Here is a 13,982-nt window from a genome sequence, read left to right as displayed (position 1 = left end):
CAGCTGCTGAAAGTGCTGACCTCATCACATTTGTGATGACGGCAGCGTTGATTTCGTCGACTAAAACAAGACGAAAAATGTTCGTCGACTACCTTTTTTCACTAAATGAAAACTACGCTATGATGACTAAAACTAAGACTAAATATACTGACAATTTTGTAGACAAATAAAAACTAGACTAAAATGTTAGGGACTATATAGTGGACAAGAGATTCAGTACAAGTCATTTTACACTTGCTTGCATGCTGAAAATAGCAGATCTACATTTTCAGGAAGTGTAAAATCAGTCATTGCGACTGCATCAAGGCCCGCCAAAATACATTTTAGTACTAAAATCTTATGACATTTAGTCGACTAAAACTAGACTAACACTAATACATTCCAGGTGACTAAAATGTGACTAAATGAAGTTTTATTCCAAAGACTATGACTAAACTAAAATAGAAATTTACTGCCAGAAACAACACTGGATGACGGCTATGGGCATTTTTAGGGGGTTTTTTGTGCAAAAGTGTTTTTTGTGCAAAATTAATGCTTGCAATGGATTCAGAATCATGAAAACCCCTTTGACATGTCACATGCTACTTAAAGTATAATGAAATTTGGAAAATGTTGCCTTATATTGGTTGATAATGGTACCCCATCTTTCAGCAGCTGTCAAAGTTTCCCAAGGGAGTTGGGTTGGAACAAATGTATATGTGATTGTAGACATCTTTATGAACACATCTGTGAAGAAAGCTAGTGGTAAGCATTTATTTTGCAGATTTGCCACACATTTCGCTAAGAGTTCTCACGAGTCATACCGGTATTTGTGGCTGAAAGACCTGCTTTACGCACTCAATTAAGCTGCAATTATTAATAACATGAATTGAAAATATCAGACAGTATGTAATTATTTTATTACAAGTTCAGCATTTAAGGCAGCAAAGTAAAAGAAAAAAATTCAGTTCCATTTGTACACTATGGGGGACAGTTAATTCACATGGAGGCAGTAATATCTTTATCCTGATTAGGCCATTATTCACATTATAATAATGATAAAGGGCTACAGTAAACACAGTTAAAAAGATGGCTTCCATATTCTGTTCAGGTCATGGGGAGAACTTGCTTGTTTTGAGTCTTGACACAATAACATAAACAGTAGGCTCTATGCATAACTGTAGTCCTAGGTTTCCATTTGTTAATTTTTCCATAGATTTGTTCGCTCAGCAGCAGATTTGAACTGGAGACACACTTCATGTGTGTTTCTGGTTCATAGCTGCAGTGTGATGCCAAGAACTTGTTAACTGTCATCTCTTACCTCTTTGTACACAGAGCTGATTGCCACCTTCTGGACACGTGGGACTACTACAGTTATTCAGAGCCTTTTCCTGTTTCATTGGTACAGACTTTAACAGCACAGTGACATCAACAAATTGCAATAACTTCAGTTCATGTTCTTACAGTTTTTGTACGTGCTGTTGTTGGATAGCTGATTTGGAAGAGTTTCTAGTCCTTATCCCCAGAGACTCTGCAGGTTTAGCCAGAATCTTAACCATTCAGGACGGGAACCCCTTTTGGTGTTTTAAGCATTATGATATACTTTAGCTATTGAGCAGATCGAACAAGCTCATAGATCGAGCTTGTAGATCTATTTTTGAAAAATTGTGAAAATGTGGCGTAAAAAAAAATATATATATATATATATTCTTTCCGAGCGAACATTTTTAACTCAAATCTTTGCTTCTGGTGGGGTCCCTGAACAACATTTTCAGATGGGGGTCCATGGCCAAATACAGATAATTCTGGGGATTTTTGACATGAAAAAGATTGAGCCCCACCGACATAGAAACATAGGTTTTTCAGAAAACCGTTTTAGAAGCCATTTTTTTGAGTCGGCCTCAGGTCTAAATGGGTTAAGAAGTGTATTATTTGGATCACAGTGCCCCATTTGTTTAACAAGCATATTTCCAATTCCAGAACTTGAAGAAAATTGCAAAAATGTTCCTAATTCTTCCAATCATAGGAAACATGATAATTACAGAATGTACCTCCCTAAAGATGAAATTCTGGATCCCCAAATGATTTACATGGTATCAAATCTGCCTCAGCAAAAATACTACCAGATGGTTGCCAAGAACAAAGTAGCAATTGAATGAAATGGCATCAATTCCATCTTAATGTTTCACAAGGGTTGAGCTGTCCCTTAAAATAAATGTCTTCTTCCCTGCTGTGTCAGTCAGTGGAAAAGTACATGCAAGCAGTGCAGAAAAGGAGGACTCGCAGACAGAAAAACAAATAAGTTAAAACTTGAGTATGATTTTAAATATTGTATTACTAATTACAGGGTTCTATAGACCCATAATTCTCAATCTTCTCAGGCACGGCCCACAACAATATTTGCCCTACCGATAAGCATTTTCCTCAATGCTAAATGAGACATGCCTGTATGTTCCTTTATATGTGCATACAGTCAATGACCTCTAGTCTAGACAGTCTAGAGAGCTTATTTGAAAACACACAAAGCCAAATGGCAGCAATTAGCAATGAGAATGTTTTAATTTGGTATGGAATTATATTATTCTGGTTGGTTTGTAATATCTTCTGGCAATTGGCATGCGTGTTCAAATAAGCCATTAACTTGCAGAGTGTAACCATACATGTCTCATTTTGCACTGAAGAAATTCTTACATGGTCTGAAACATTTACAATTGTGTCTGTACTGTAGGCTACAGCTCACTCAGTTTTTGTTCCGTGAGAGGAGTCCTCTGCTGCATGTTACCATTTCCATCTTGACATTTTGGTTTGTGGGTGGGAACAACATGTTATTTGTGAACTTACGGGCTGAACCAAAATTACAGAATCAGATCTCCCTTACAGTTTTACATGCAGCTTGTAAAAGGTAATAGGAGTATGACAGTTTGTTTTCTGTATGAACATAGTGCTGGCCTAGATTGAGGTCAAACAACATCCATGAGTATTGTTGGGATGAGGGACTATGACTGCTCTTGACTGTCTTACATATTCTTAGAAAATAACACATGACACAACCTAATTGCTATACAAAGCACCTTAATTAGAGTACTGTCAAATTAATGCTGTGATGACGCACCGTCTTCAAAAGGTATAAATAGCCACACAAAGATATACATTTCATTCTTATAATACAACAGAAAACATTATTGTAGTGTCTTATAAACATCATGACATTCAGTAATGTTTCTTGCAGGGGGAAAATGAAGTAGGATCAAAGGAGACCCTAGATATTTACTAACTACTTACAAATATCTTCGTCGGCTAAAGAATACAGTTGGTATTCCTCACATACATTGTATAGTTAGGCATTTTGTCTTTACTGTAGCCGACAGTGACAGTAAAGTGAGGGCACACAGGAGGAGGAATGACACGTAGGTCCTGAGCTGGGAATCAAAGTTCAATCTCAGGGTTGCTATGCTGTGTGACTAGCATAAATACAGTAATCACACGCCAGAGGGCACTTAGTTCTCATTCAAAGTGACATCACTTTGAAATGAACTTAAAGGAGAATTCCATACTAAAAGGCTTTCTTACCTTTATTTGTAGTTGTTACGTCCCCACCAAAGAGGTCCAGGTGTTATTTTTTGCAAAAGCTCCTTATTGGCCATTTCCCCTACCATAAGCCCTAAATGAATTGCATTGAATGGGAATTGAATGGGGCTATGGGGTGTTGTGCTAATTCGCTTATTTCCATCGCTCAAAATTATTATTTTTTTGTATACATCCTCTCTTCATAATGTAAATAATATCCCAAGCGGCACATTCTACTACTTATTTTGATGGAAATAAGCGAATTAGCACAACACCCCATAGCCCCATTCAATTCCCATTCAATTCAATGCAATTCATTGAGGGCTTATGTTAGGGGAAATAGCCAATAAGGAGGTTTTGCACAAAAAAACACCTGGACCTCTTTGGTGGGGACGTAACGACTACAAAAAAGAAAGGTAAAAAAGCCTTCTAGCATGGAATTCTCCTTTAAGGTAGCAGTATATGTACCATCACTGGATCGATCTCCGCGTCCATCCTTCAACATCCATGTGAAGAATCCACGTCTGCCTAACCTGTGTGTAGTTTGAGGTGCAGTTTGAGGATGCTTATCTGGGGGAAAGTCTTACCACATATCTCACAGGTGAACGGGGTGTCACCAGCATGTATGCACTGGTGTCTCTCAAAATAGCTGAAATTCTCAAAGCTCTTCCCACAAGTTGAGCATATGAAGCTATTTTGTTTGGCGTTTTCTACAGCGCAGCCTTCCACAAGTGTTCCTTGAAATTCAAATACGCTACCGTCTTGAGTATTGTTAGTGATGGCGCTATAGTCATTCACTGTCATCTCCTCTGAAATTGGCTGGTTTTGCAGGTCCATTGTCAAATCCACATGTCTAGACTGCATGCTCATGGCTGCATACTGACCATTGTGAATCATCTCCAGCTTCTCTTTGTCATCTACAAAGGACATTTCCTTATTCGGTGATCTGTATCCCCGATGGTTGTTCAATGTCCCATCGACTGGAGAACCGAGGTGATATTTCATGTCGCGTGAAAGCATATTGGCAGCTTGTGGCTGTGCAGTGGAATTAGAACAGCTAGGAAGCGGAGAAGGAGTATCGCTGCTCTTCTCCATCCTAGAGCTCCACATCTGGCCATGGGTGGCCATTTCTATTGCATGTTGTTCATTCTCTGTGTGGTTAAGAATTTGAAATGCCTCTTCTGACTCAACCTTTATGATTAAATCTTGCTCACTGCCCCGGTCGTCGTACTTGGTGGTGGGCTCCTGCTCCTCTCCAGGTGATGGCCCCGTCTTTAGTTCTTCTGGGTTGTCTGGCAGCTGGATGGCAAGATTGTTCCTGTACGCCAGGTGATTTGCTTCTAGCACATCTAGGGTTTCCTCTTAAAAAAATAAATAAAGAGGATCAGAATTTTAAAATAGCAATGAGTAATACTGTAGGTTAAAAGGTACATCATACTTTGTCACACAAAGCTTTAAGGTCTACAAGTCTTATTTTCACTTACAAAATACCATAGCAGTGTCTGTCATTGTCTATTCAGAGCTTCAGCCATACAGTATATTCCATAAACCCTTTTCCCTTTCATGGTTTATTTTTCAATTTCATGTTTCACATATCACATAAATGTTACTGAACTTATGCGAACACATATGCCATTGTTGGCTAAACCTCACTGCATGATTGACAAGTCATTTTAATTTACTAACACCAACTAGTTTAATAAAATAATGTGCAATGATATTTAGGAAGTTGAATGACCTATCCTGAGATACTTGACACACCTTATTAAAATTAACTGAGTCCAATTGCTTCCTTGAAAATTAAACAAAACAGGGTATGCACTGTATAATCTTCATTACTGGACCCACTTGGACAATGGGCTCGATGATAACACTAATACGGTAGCTCATGCTTTAAGCATTATGCAATTAAAAAGCAAACAAAGACAATCTACAAAACATTAATTTAATTAAATATTACCTCTGATTAAGGATTCAATCTATAGTAGCGTTATTTTGTGATAATGGATGTCATCTCCCAAAAACATCACATATAACCACAATATTCCGAATCCTTACCAGGTCTGTGTGTCTTCATGTGGCCCTTGAGGCTGCTTTTCTGATTGAAACACCTGCCGCAGATCTGGCAGCCGTACGGCTTCTCTCCGGTGTGAATGCGGAGATGCCTCTCGAGATGGCCGACGCGCTCGAAGATCTTGCCACAGTACGTGCAGGGGAAGCACTTCTTTGGTTTGACCACCTGAAACGGCACGTCCTGAAACGACCTGATCCTCCGCGCCTGGTGGTTGTTCAGGGAGGAGGGGCCCGCCATGCCGTGCAAGCTGGAGTGCACCGTGCCATCGCTGGATATCATGACCGTGTCAGAAGACCCATACTGTGATGACGCGATCATGTCTTCTTGGAGGTCCCCGTACGGTTTCCCTGCGAAGGAAAACGCAGGCCTACTGCACAAAGGCTCAACTGGCACAGGAGGAAGTAAGGGAGCGATTCCTGGGAAGGCCGGTGGGTTCTTCCCTGAAGCACTGTGGTATTCTGTGCCGCTCATCTCTTGCCTGTTTGGAACGTGCAGCCTGGACATCCACTGCTGATTGTTTCTCTCGTACCCTGTGAAGTCCTCGCTTGCATGATTTGCTAGCGCATCAGCAGCTCGCTCGTTTCCTCTGTGGTAGGGCGTCGTCTGGGCCGCATCCACTTCATCTGGCTCAACCTTCACCTGAATAGGCGTCGGCGGAACAGTCTCCTCTTTTGGTAGACCGTCTTCAACTTCTTTCTTATCTTCTTCGGTTTGTTGTTGTTGAGCATCAGCACAATTAGTCTCTTCAGGAACTTGTTCAGCAACTTGCATGACAATAGGAGCTGCCTCAATACCTGTTAATGTAATAAACAGGTACCATTATGTTACCAAACACATCAGAAAAGTAAAATGCAAACTGGTTTGAATTTTAAACAGCTCATATATATATATATATATATATATATATATATATATATATATATATATGCAGATCACACACACACACACACACACACACACACACACACACACACAGGGGGGGGGGGAATCAAGGCCCTTGCCTTGCTTACACACTGGTCTGAAGACGGCAGCTGTCAATGGTGCTCTTACTAGATCTCACACCCCATCCCCCACTCGCTCAAGCCAAGTTTCACACAAACCACAGTCTTTCCCTGCTTCCCACTGCAACCTCAAGGAATGTCACAGTCAGACGTTTTCAACTGTGAAATTAAGCAAGACCCCAAAGTAGCACAACTAGGTCCCATGGGGGTTTGAGTCGAGTGGGTGTCTATAAAAGGTTATTGGGGATCATTTACTGGTTCAATTTTGATATGTAATCATATTTTGTGCATAAAAGCTAGGTGCTTTCGTAGTTTTCTGTGCCTAGCCCTGGACTAAAACAGAACGATAGACCGGGGCTGGATTAGCCCATGTTCACACAGTTTGTGTTGTCCCAGAGCTTATTTCTAAGACTGGTCTACAGTTAATCTTAAACATCAACCCACTATTCACACTAGTCTAATCTAGTGCAGCTAGCCCTACAACGTCATGGGTTATATATTTGAATCTGAATCCTTGAAAAAACCTATAGAATGTGGTTACAGAGATGGGGGGGCCTTAACCAACATCACTGGAATTATAATTCATATGGTGGTTACGGTCCCATGGATCAACAGAATGGCATCATGGTGAAGTGTCCTTGATACATTCACAGGATCTCTACTGTCTCCAGACCAGAGGGGCAGGATTTTGTAGGTGACCCTTTAGGTGACCTCTGGGGGAGGAGGGGCAGGCAAAACATGAATTCCTCCCTAAGGACTCAATGGGATGAAAACAACTATATTGTGGAGGCCACGGGTAGCCTCCTAACGGCTGATTTATGTATAATTGGTTGTGCATCGTGTCATGCAACAAAAATAGCTTGATCTTCAAACTCACAAAACGTCACAGCGTGAAGCACTGAGCTTCACTTTGGTTTTCAGGGGGGTTTTCAGGCATGCAAAATAGTAAATATAAAAGTATAAATCAGAACTAAAATGTGTCATCAATGGGTGGCATCGGTTTTCAAATTCTCTGCCAAGTTCATTCATACCCATTTGTGGTTTCTGAACACAAAAAACACATGTAATAGGTGGGGGCTCAGTGTCTGGCTCATGGATACATCCAAGGGAGAAACAGGTTTTCAGTGATGTATAGGATTCAAACCGTATTCAACAGTATTGTGTGCTCACTGCTTAGCCCTGGGACCCTGACATAATTTATATCTAAGCCAGTGGTTCTCAAATTTTTAATTTCAAGAACCCCCATAAGAGTGTATAAATGGAACCAAATGGACCCGTAAGCACCCCTTTGATTCCAGTTATACACTCTCAAGAGCTAGACATGTTAAAGGTCCATTTGGAACCCCCTCAAGGAACCAAGACTCTAGAGGGTCCCTGGACCCCACTTGGAAAACCAATGTTCTAGCCTCAATATGTGAGGCTTGTTCAAACTATTTATCAATGTTAAGTGTAATACTTGTCATGTGTAGACAGATACACAAACATAACTGTAACAGAGATTTCTGTCTGTGCCACTTACATTTCCTGTGAGTCTTCATGTGCTCTTTGAGGCTGCATTTCTGGTTGAAGCGCCTGCCACATATCTCACAGCGATAAGGCTTCTCGCCCGTATGAATTAATTTGTGTCTTGCAAGGTGGCCGGCACGCTCAAAACACTTTCCACAATAGGGGCAGACGCAGCCCTTAGTCAACATCAATCTCTTTCTCCTACGCACCATGTCGTACGAGTACGCGCTACGAAATGGACTGTAACTGAATTGACTACGACTGAATTGGATTTGCTGGAGCGCAGTGGAGCTGCCGCAAGGCGAAGCAAGGCTGGAACTTAGTGCAGACTCTGGCAGGCTTGACATTGAGCTCTGTCCCAAGCTTTTAAAATAATCTGGATCACTAGGTCCCGGCTCACTGTGCGTTCTGGATTGCCACTGTTCAGTGTCCCTCTCATACATGGTCAGTCCATCTCCCAGGCGTTCCGACTCCCCTCCTGGGTCTTCACTTGTCTTCTGACTTCCTTCCACCCCAGGTTCAGACTTCACCTGTACCTCAGGAGTAGACAGGCTGTGCTGATCCACATCTATGAGGGTTTTATCAAGCAAGGAGGACCTCTCTTGACAGATGCCACCCTGATCATCTGCGGAAAATAGCAAAGTTTCACAATTAACCTGACATATCAAACAATGCCATTTTACATATGCCATTTTTGTGTTATCAGTCATGGCATGCCAAATTTGAAAAGCATAACAAAATGGCTCCAGCCTCCAACTTGTAATTTAGGCAATGCTATTTGTAAGGACGCTAGACTGACATAACCTTTATAGCAATACAGTACATGTAGAAATTACGCTTTCTGCAGGCAATCAACGCCTTGAACGCCATATGTCCACCTACCGTCTCTACCGTTGCTGTGGTTTTCAGGGCGCGTGGACCCCCGGTCCTGAGCCCCTTGGGCTGCCCGCAACTCATTGTGAAGTACCTCGATGTTGCTCTTCAGGTTTTTGATCTCGTTGTCCCGTTGGCACATTTCCAGTCGCAGCACCACCATGCCATCGTCAACAACTTTGCCGATTTCGGCCGCGGCGGCTTTGGAGAGCGCATCGATGATGGAGGCAATCTGAGCCCGCACAGAAACGCTACTCAACATGATGCTGGGAACCCTCATGAAAAACCTGGAACTTTAAACATGCGAGGAAACCCATCCCCCGCACACGATTACAAAGAAAAACTTTGTTGCCCTATCAATCTACTCCATCGATTAAAACTGTTTTAGTTCGATCACGCACAGCGCTACAGTTTGTATCATTTGTCTGGCCGTTACGCTGCCTTGCCTGGCTGCCGCTTACAAAGAATAATAAACAGCCGTTCTCGTTTTACGGACGTGATGACATAAATACCGTAACTAATAAGCAAAGCGCGCAACCGGTTCCTCCTGCAGGTCATTTTGTTCTGCTCGCTAGCATTCAAGCCAAAAAATATTCAATACAAAAATAATACTTAACCTAACAAATGAGTCAACAATTTATTATGAACAATGAAGGTAAAGTAATATAAATTCTGACTAACTGGGGGAAAAAGCTTTCTGTACACACACACACACACACACACACACACACACACACACACACACACACACACACACACACACACACACACACACACACACACACACACACACACACACACACACACACACACACACACACACACACACACACACACACACACACACACACACACACAGACACACACACACACACACACACACACACAATAATAACAAAATATGAGCAGACAAAATTGGAACTGAATCTGAAGGAAATAGAGCTTTAACTTAACAAATGTATCACTTACAGCACCTTTAAGCCCAATATATTAATCAAAAATGGATCATTGTTATTCTGATCTGAACATTATTTTTTTCTTTTTAAGGCAAGTGTCATCTAAAAAAAGTTTGCTTTAATTAAACACACAATGCAACAGAAAGGCAATACAGTACTGACTAAAAATAACTCACAGTATATTGCTAAAACCATTGTATGATCCAAGTAGACAGTGCTATCTATCTCTTCTGTGAATTTCTTGATGGATTTTGAGGTTCCCTAAAACTGTGAAGCTTTTCCCGCACTGTCCACAACTGTACGGTCTGAGTCCACTGTGGAAGCGTTCATGTCTCAAGCAGTTATCCTGTCTGGAGAACATCTTTCCACAGATCTGGCAACTGAATGGCCTCTCTCCCGTGTGCACGCTCTGGTGTGTCTTCAGACGAGTCTTCTGCGTGAAAGACTTCCCGCACTCCAGGCACCTGAAGGGCTTGACAGTTCCATGGGTGAACTGGTGTGCCTCGAGCTGACACAGGCGGGGGAACCCCCTTCCGCACACGGGGCAGGTGAACAGTTTTGAGAAGAGACTTGTCCCCGCCCTCCAGACGTTCACCGGGCGTTTTGCTTTCAACACACTGTTTCTGTTGAAATGATGATCTTCTGTCGCGTGCGAGGGCCCCGCCTGTTGCAGTCCACACTGCAGACGGCGTGCCTCCCCGTTGACGGGTGGATTTGGCACGTGTCTGTTCATGTACTGTTCCGTTTGAATGGAGTCTACCATCGCAGGCATGTTAACTCCCAAACTCACCGGCTGCACCTCTGTCTCTTCTTTTATCAACGCACTTAAGTTATCAACCGTGTTGTTGACCGTCCCTGCCACAGCTAATATAGAGGTACAGGAGTTTTGGTTATTACTCTGAGTGGAATATTGATCTACAGCATGAGCCTCAAAGAGTTGTGGTTCAATCGAGTCTCCCTCGCATAGGTCATGCAACGAAGGCCATTGTGGTCCACAGTGGTCCTCGGTGACAAATGCACCGCTGTTAGTCATCTCTGCGTTTTCCATCGTTTCTTGGTTGTCCATTTTGTCGACAGGTTCAAATTTGACCTGTATCCCCAAGTTCCTGCTCTCTTCGGGTTGATGGATGGTTTCAAAGAGTGAATTCACACCCTTCGATTCCGTATACGTGGCATTCATTTCCAGATCCCCTTGACAGGCTGTGACAAAAAGAAAGAAGGGGTCAGCTATGTTTCCTGAATGAATATGATGATTTATCTACAAAATATCTACAATATGTTAATGAAGAATGTTCCCTTCATTCATAAATACAGTGAATGACGAATATTATATTAAATTGATCAAACAAAAACGTATGTTCTTTATTAAAAACACCCCCACCTAAGACCTATAACTACTTCCACATAATTTCATTTAGGCTTAACTAGACTTAACTTTTGCCAGAGGTTCTAGGTGGTTGTTAGGGCATTGATAGATAGTTATACTATAGAGCGTCGCAGTCCCGCCCCCTACGAGGACCCAGGAAATAATTTCCCGTTCTATTTCCTCATAGACTTTTCAAAAAGTATTTATTTAAAGACGGTTACGCCGTGGATAAAGCCAACTCAGATCGTGACAAATCATGACAATAAACAATGTTTTGTGGAGATCAAATAATTAGAAAGAAGAAAAAAATGCAGAGTACAACACTTTTTGTTTTTCTTCTTACTAATAATTTGATAAATACTTTTTGAAATGTCTATGGGGAAAATGAATGGGGAATTATTAACTGGCCCTCGTCGTTCTGAAAGGGGGGCTGGACTACGACGCTCTTGGTGCAAGTTGGTGGCTGGCTACTATGAAATATAACTGTATTGTTGTACAGTACTGTTCTTTGCTAGTTGGCTTCTAGGTGTTCAAAGTTATTATCATGATACTACATAGACACAACTACATAGAAGATAGATAGAAGAGGGGAGGGTGCTGCTTGCAATGATTGCCAAGTTGCAACTAGATGGTTGCATATGGTGTTTACAGTTTACTAGTCTAGACTCTAGATGTCATTTTACACAGAATGAATGACAGTGTGGGGTCTGTGTGCATGATGTCAGATTATGCATGTTGCTTCATCACACATGAATGACTAACCTATTTCCAACAGTAACAGTAACCTAGCCGCAATTTGCAACTCTAGATTTTTTTATAATGGGATGAATCTAGAGTTGCAATACCCTCCATTGACTCCCCACTCATCCAATTGCGTTTGCGATCTGCTTGTCTTAAACAACGTTAAACTCACCAACATTGCAGCTGTAGTCCAAGCTTGAATTATCCTCTTTCAATCTGCCAAGCTTGTTTTTCATAAAAATCCCCCGTAGTCATGTTATGAGCTACTTTCTGTCAAGACATCCTCTGCAGGTGATTCTTTTTCTAAGTGTTGCAGTTTTCTATAACGGGTCGTGCTGCTGCCTCCTGCATTATGTGCAAATTCGAAACAGGTGGTACGCAGGGCCGTTCAGTGACTTACGACGAGTGCTTCCAAACTCCAGCACTTAGAAAAAGAATCACTTGCACAGAATTTCTTGACAGAAAGTAGCTCATAACATGTATACGGTGGATGGCAGATTGAAAGAGGATAATTCAAGCTTGGACTACAGCTGCAATGTTGGTGAGTTTAACGTTGTTTAAGACAAGCAGATCGCAAACGCAGTCAATGGAGGGTATTGCAACTCTAGATTCATCCCATTATAAAATAATCTAGAGTTGCAAATTGCGGCTAACAGTAACCTAGGTCTGGTCCATAGGAGGAGTTAAGGAGAACTGACAGAACTCCTTCTAACGCATGGACCAAAGGGGTCATCGATACAAATGTGTCTGTGGCAAGACTTGGCCTGGTCTGTGGCAAATTCTAGATTTTGTTTTTACACACCATTAGGCATATAATGTTCTTATTTTGATCATAAGACCCACTTACTGAATGTCATTCTCCAGGTTGTCTTCAGGATGTGTGACACTGATTTACTATGACTCCAGTCCATTGATTAGGACAGACTGGACAGTGGTTCTCAACAGTTTTATTTGCAAGGACCCCCAGAACTGTGTGTACAAATGTAACCAAATTTACCCATTTGAACACAGTACACTCTCAAGAGTTACAGACCTGCAATTGGTCATTTGGGGATAGCTCTTTATGTGTTGAATTGTCTACTCATTTTATATGTCCATGCCAAAAATAGAATGTTGACAAAATTGTCCACCACTACAAGCCAGCATGGCGATGATGATGACCCCTGGGCCGGCCTGGACCCACTCACCTTCTTCAAGGGAGACCTGGCTCCCAAGAAGCACACAGCGTTCTTGTCTCTGGTGGTCGCCTGCCGTGATCCGCGTCGCGGCGGCCACCTCGGCTTCTCTCTGTGCATTGCCCAGCTTTCTCTCCATCAACTGCAGGCTCCTCTTGAGTTCCTCTATCTCGTCGTCCTTCCTGCACATCAGCTGCAAACTTCTCTTGAGCTCTTCTATCTCGCTATCCTTCCTGCACATCATCTGCAAACTTCTCTTGAGCTCTTCTATCTCGCTGTCCTTGCGGCACATCTCCAGGCGCAGCACCACCGCCCCGTCGTCCACCAGCTTGCTGATCTCAGCCACAGCCGCCTTGGCCAGGACGTCCATGATGGCTGCGATCTGACTCTGAGAGCCGAAGGAGGAGGAGGACGAGGACGAGGAGGGGAAAGAAGAAGACATCTCGTGGTGGGGTGCAGTCAGATTTCAAGGAGGCTAGTTTTGTTTCTCACTCACAGCCTAGTTTATTGAAGGCTGCTCCAGATCAAGAAGACCTCCACCACTTCCACCACTCTGGTTATTTTTTAACTTGTTTGTCCGGGAAAATGGAGTGGTGGAAGTGACGTAGTGGAGAGAACCGTAATTCTTCTAATAAATGTGAACGCAGTGTTATTTTTTTAATTTTATCTCTTGACTTGAACCCCTAACTAGACCTAGCGTCTTTGTGGTGAATTGTACGCTATACTGATTGGATAAAAGTGGTA

The 13,982-nt window shown here is 42.2% G+C and overlaps 2 protein-coding genes across 2 annotated transcripts; both read right to left on the bottom strand.

Moving 5' to 3' along the window:
* Positions 1-971: 971 nt before the first annotated feature.
* LOC306942952 (uncharacterized protein) lies at positions 972-9,480 on the bottom strand. The gene is made up of 4 exons (XM_079529146.1): positions 9,010-9,480; positions 8,141-8,752; positions 5,605-6,414; positions 972-4,907 (listed from the first exon to the last, which is right to left on the bottom strand). The coding sequence occupies exons 1-4, from the start codon at positions 9,278-9,280 to the stop codon at positions 4,075-4,077; spliced, it is 2,526 nt and encodes an 841-aa protein (XP_079385272.1). The 5' UTR covers positions 9,281-9,480; the 3' UTR covers positions 972-4,074.
* Positions 9,481-9,919: 439 nt separating this feature from the next.
* Positions 9,920-13,859, bottom strand: LOC306943490 (uncharacterized protein). The gene is made up of 2 exons (XM_079529874.1): positions 13,251-13,859; positions 9,920-11,156 (listed from the first exon to the last, which is right to left on the bottom strand). The coding sequence occupies exons 1-2, from the start codon at positions 13,678-13,680 to the stop codon at positions 10,174-10,176; spliced, it is 1,413 nt and encodes a 470-aa protein (XP_079386000.1). The 5' UTR covers positions 13,681-13,859; the 3' UTR covers positions 9,920-10,173.
* Positions 13,860-13,982: the final 123 nt, after the last annotated feature.

Source organism: Electrona antarctica, assembly GCF_951216825.1.
Source record: "Electrona antarctica genome assembly, chromosome: 19".
Classification (NCBI taxonomy): domain Eukaryota; kingdom Metazoa; phylum Chordata; class Actinopteri; order Myctophiformes; family Myctophidae; genus Electrona; species Electrona antarctica.
The sequence above is the reverse complement of the archived record's forward strand: the minus strand, read 5'-3'. Positions and strand labels throughout refer to the sequence as shown.

Excerpts from the sequence above, each read along its gene's own strand:
- LOC306942952 (XM_079529146.1), bottom strand. The coding sequence starts at position 9,280 with ATGAGGGTTCCCAGCATCATGTTGAGTAGCGTTTCTGTGCGGGCTCAG. Across the intron at positions 8,753-9,009 it reads CCACAGCAACGGTAGAGACG|ATGATCAGGGTGGCATCTGT; the intron begins GTAGGTGGACAT and ends TATTTTCCGCAG. Across the intron at positions 6,415-8,140 it reads CATGAAGACTCACAGGAAAT|GTATTGAGGCAGCTCCTATT; the intron begins GTAAGTGGCACA and ends TTACATTAACAG.
- LOC306943490 (XM_079529874.1), bottom strand. The coding sequence starts at position 13,680 with ATGTCTTCTTCTTTCCCCTCCTCGTCCTCGTCCTCCTCCTCCTTCGGC. Across the intron at positions 11,157-13,250 it reads CCAGGTCTCCCTTGAAGAAG|CCTGTCAAGGGGATCTGGAA; the intron begins GTGAGTGGGTCC and ends TTTTTGTCACAG.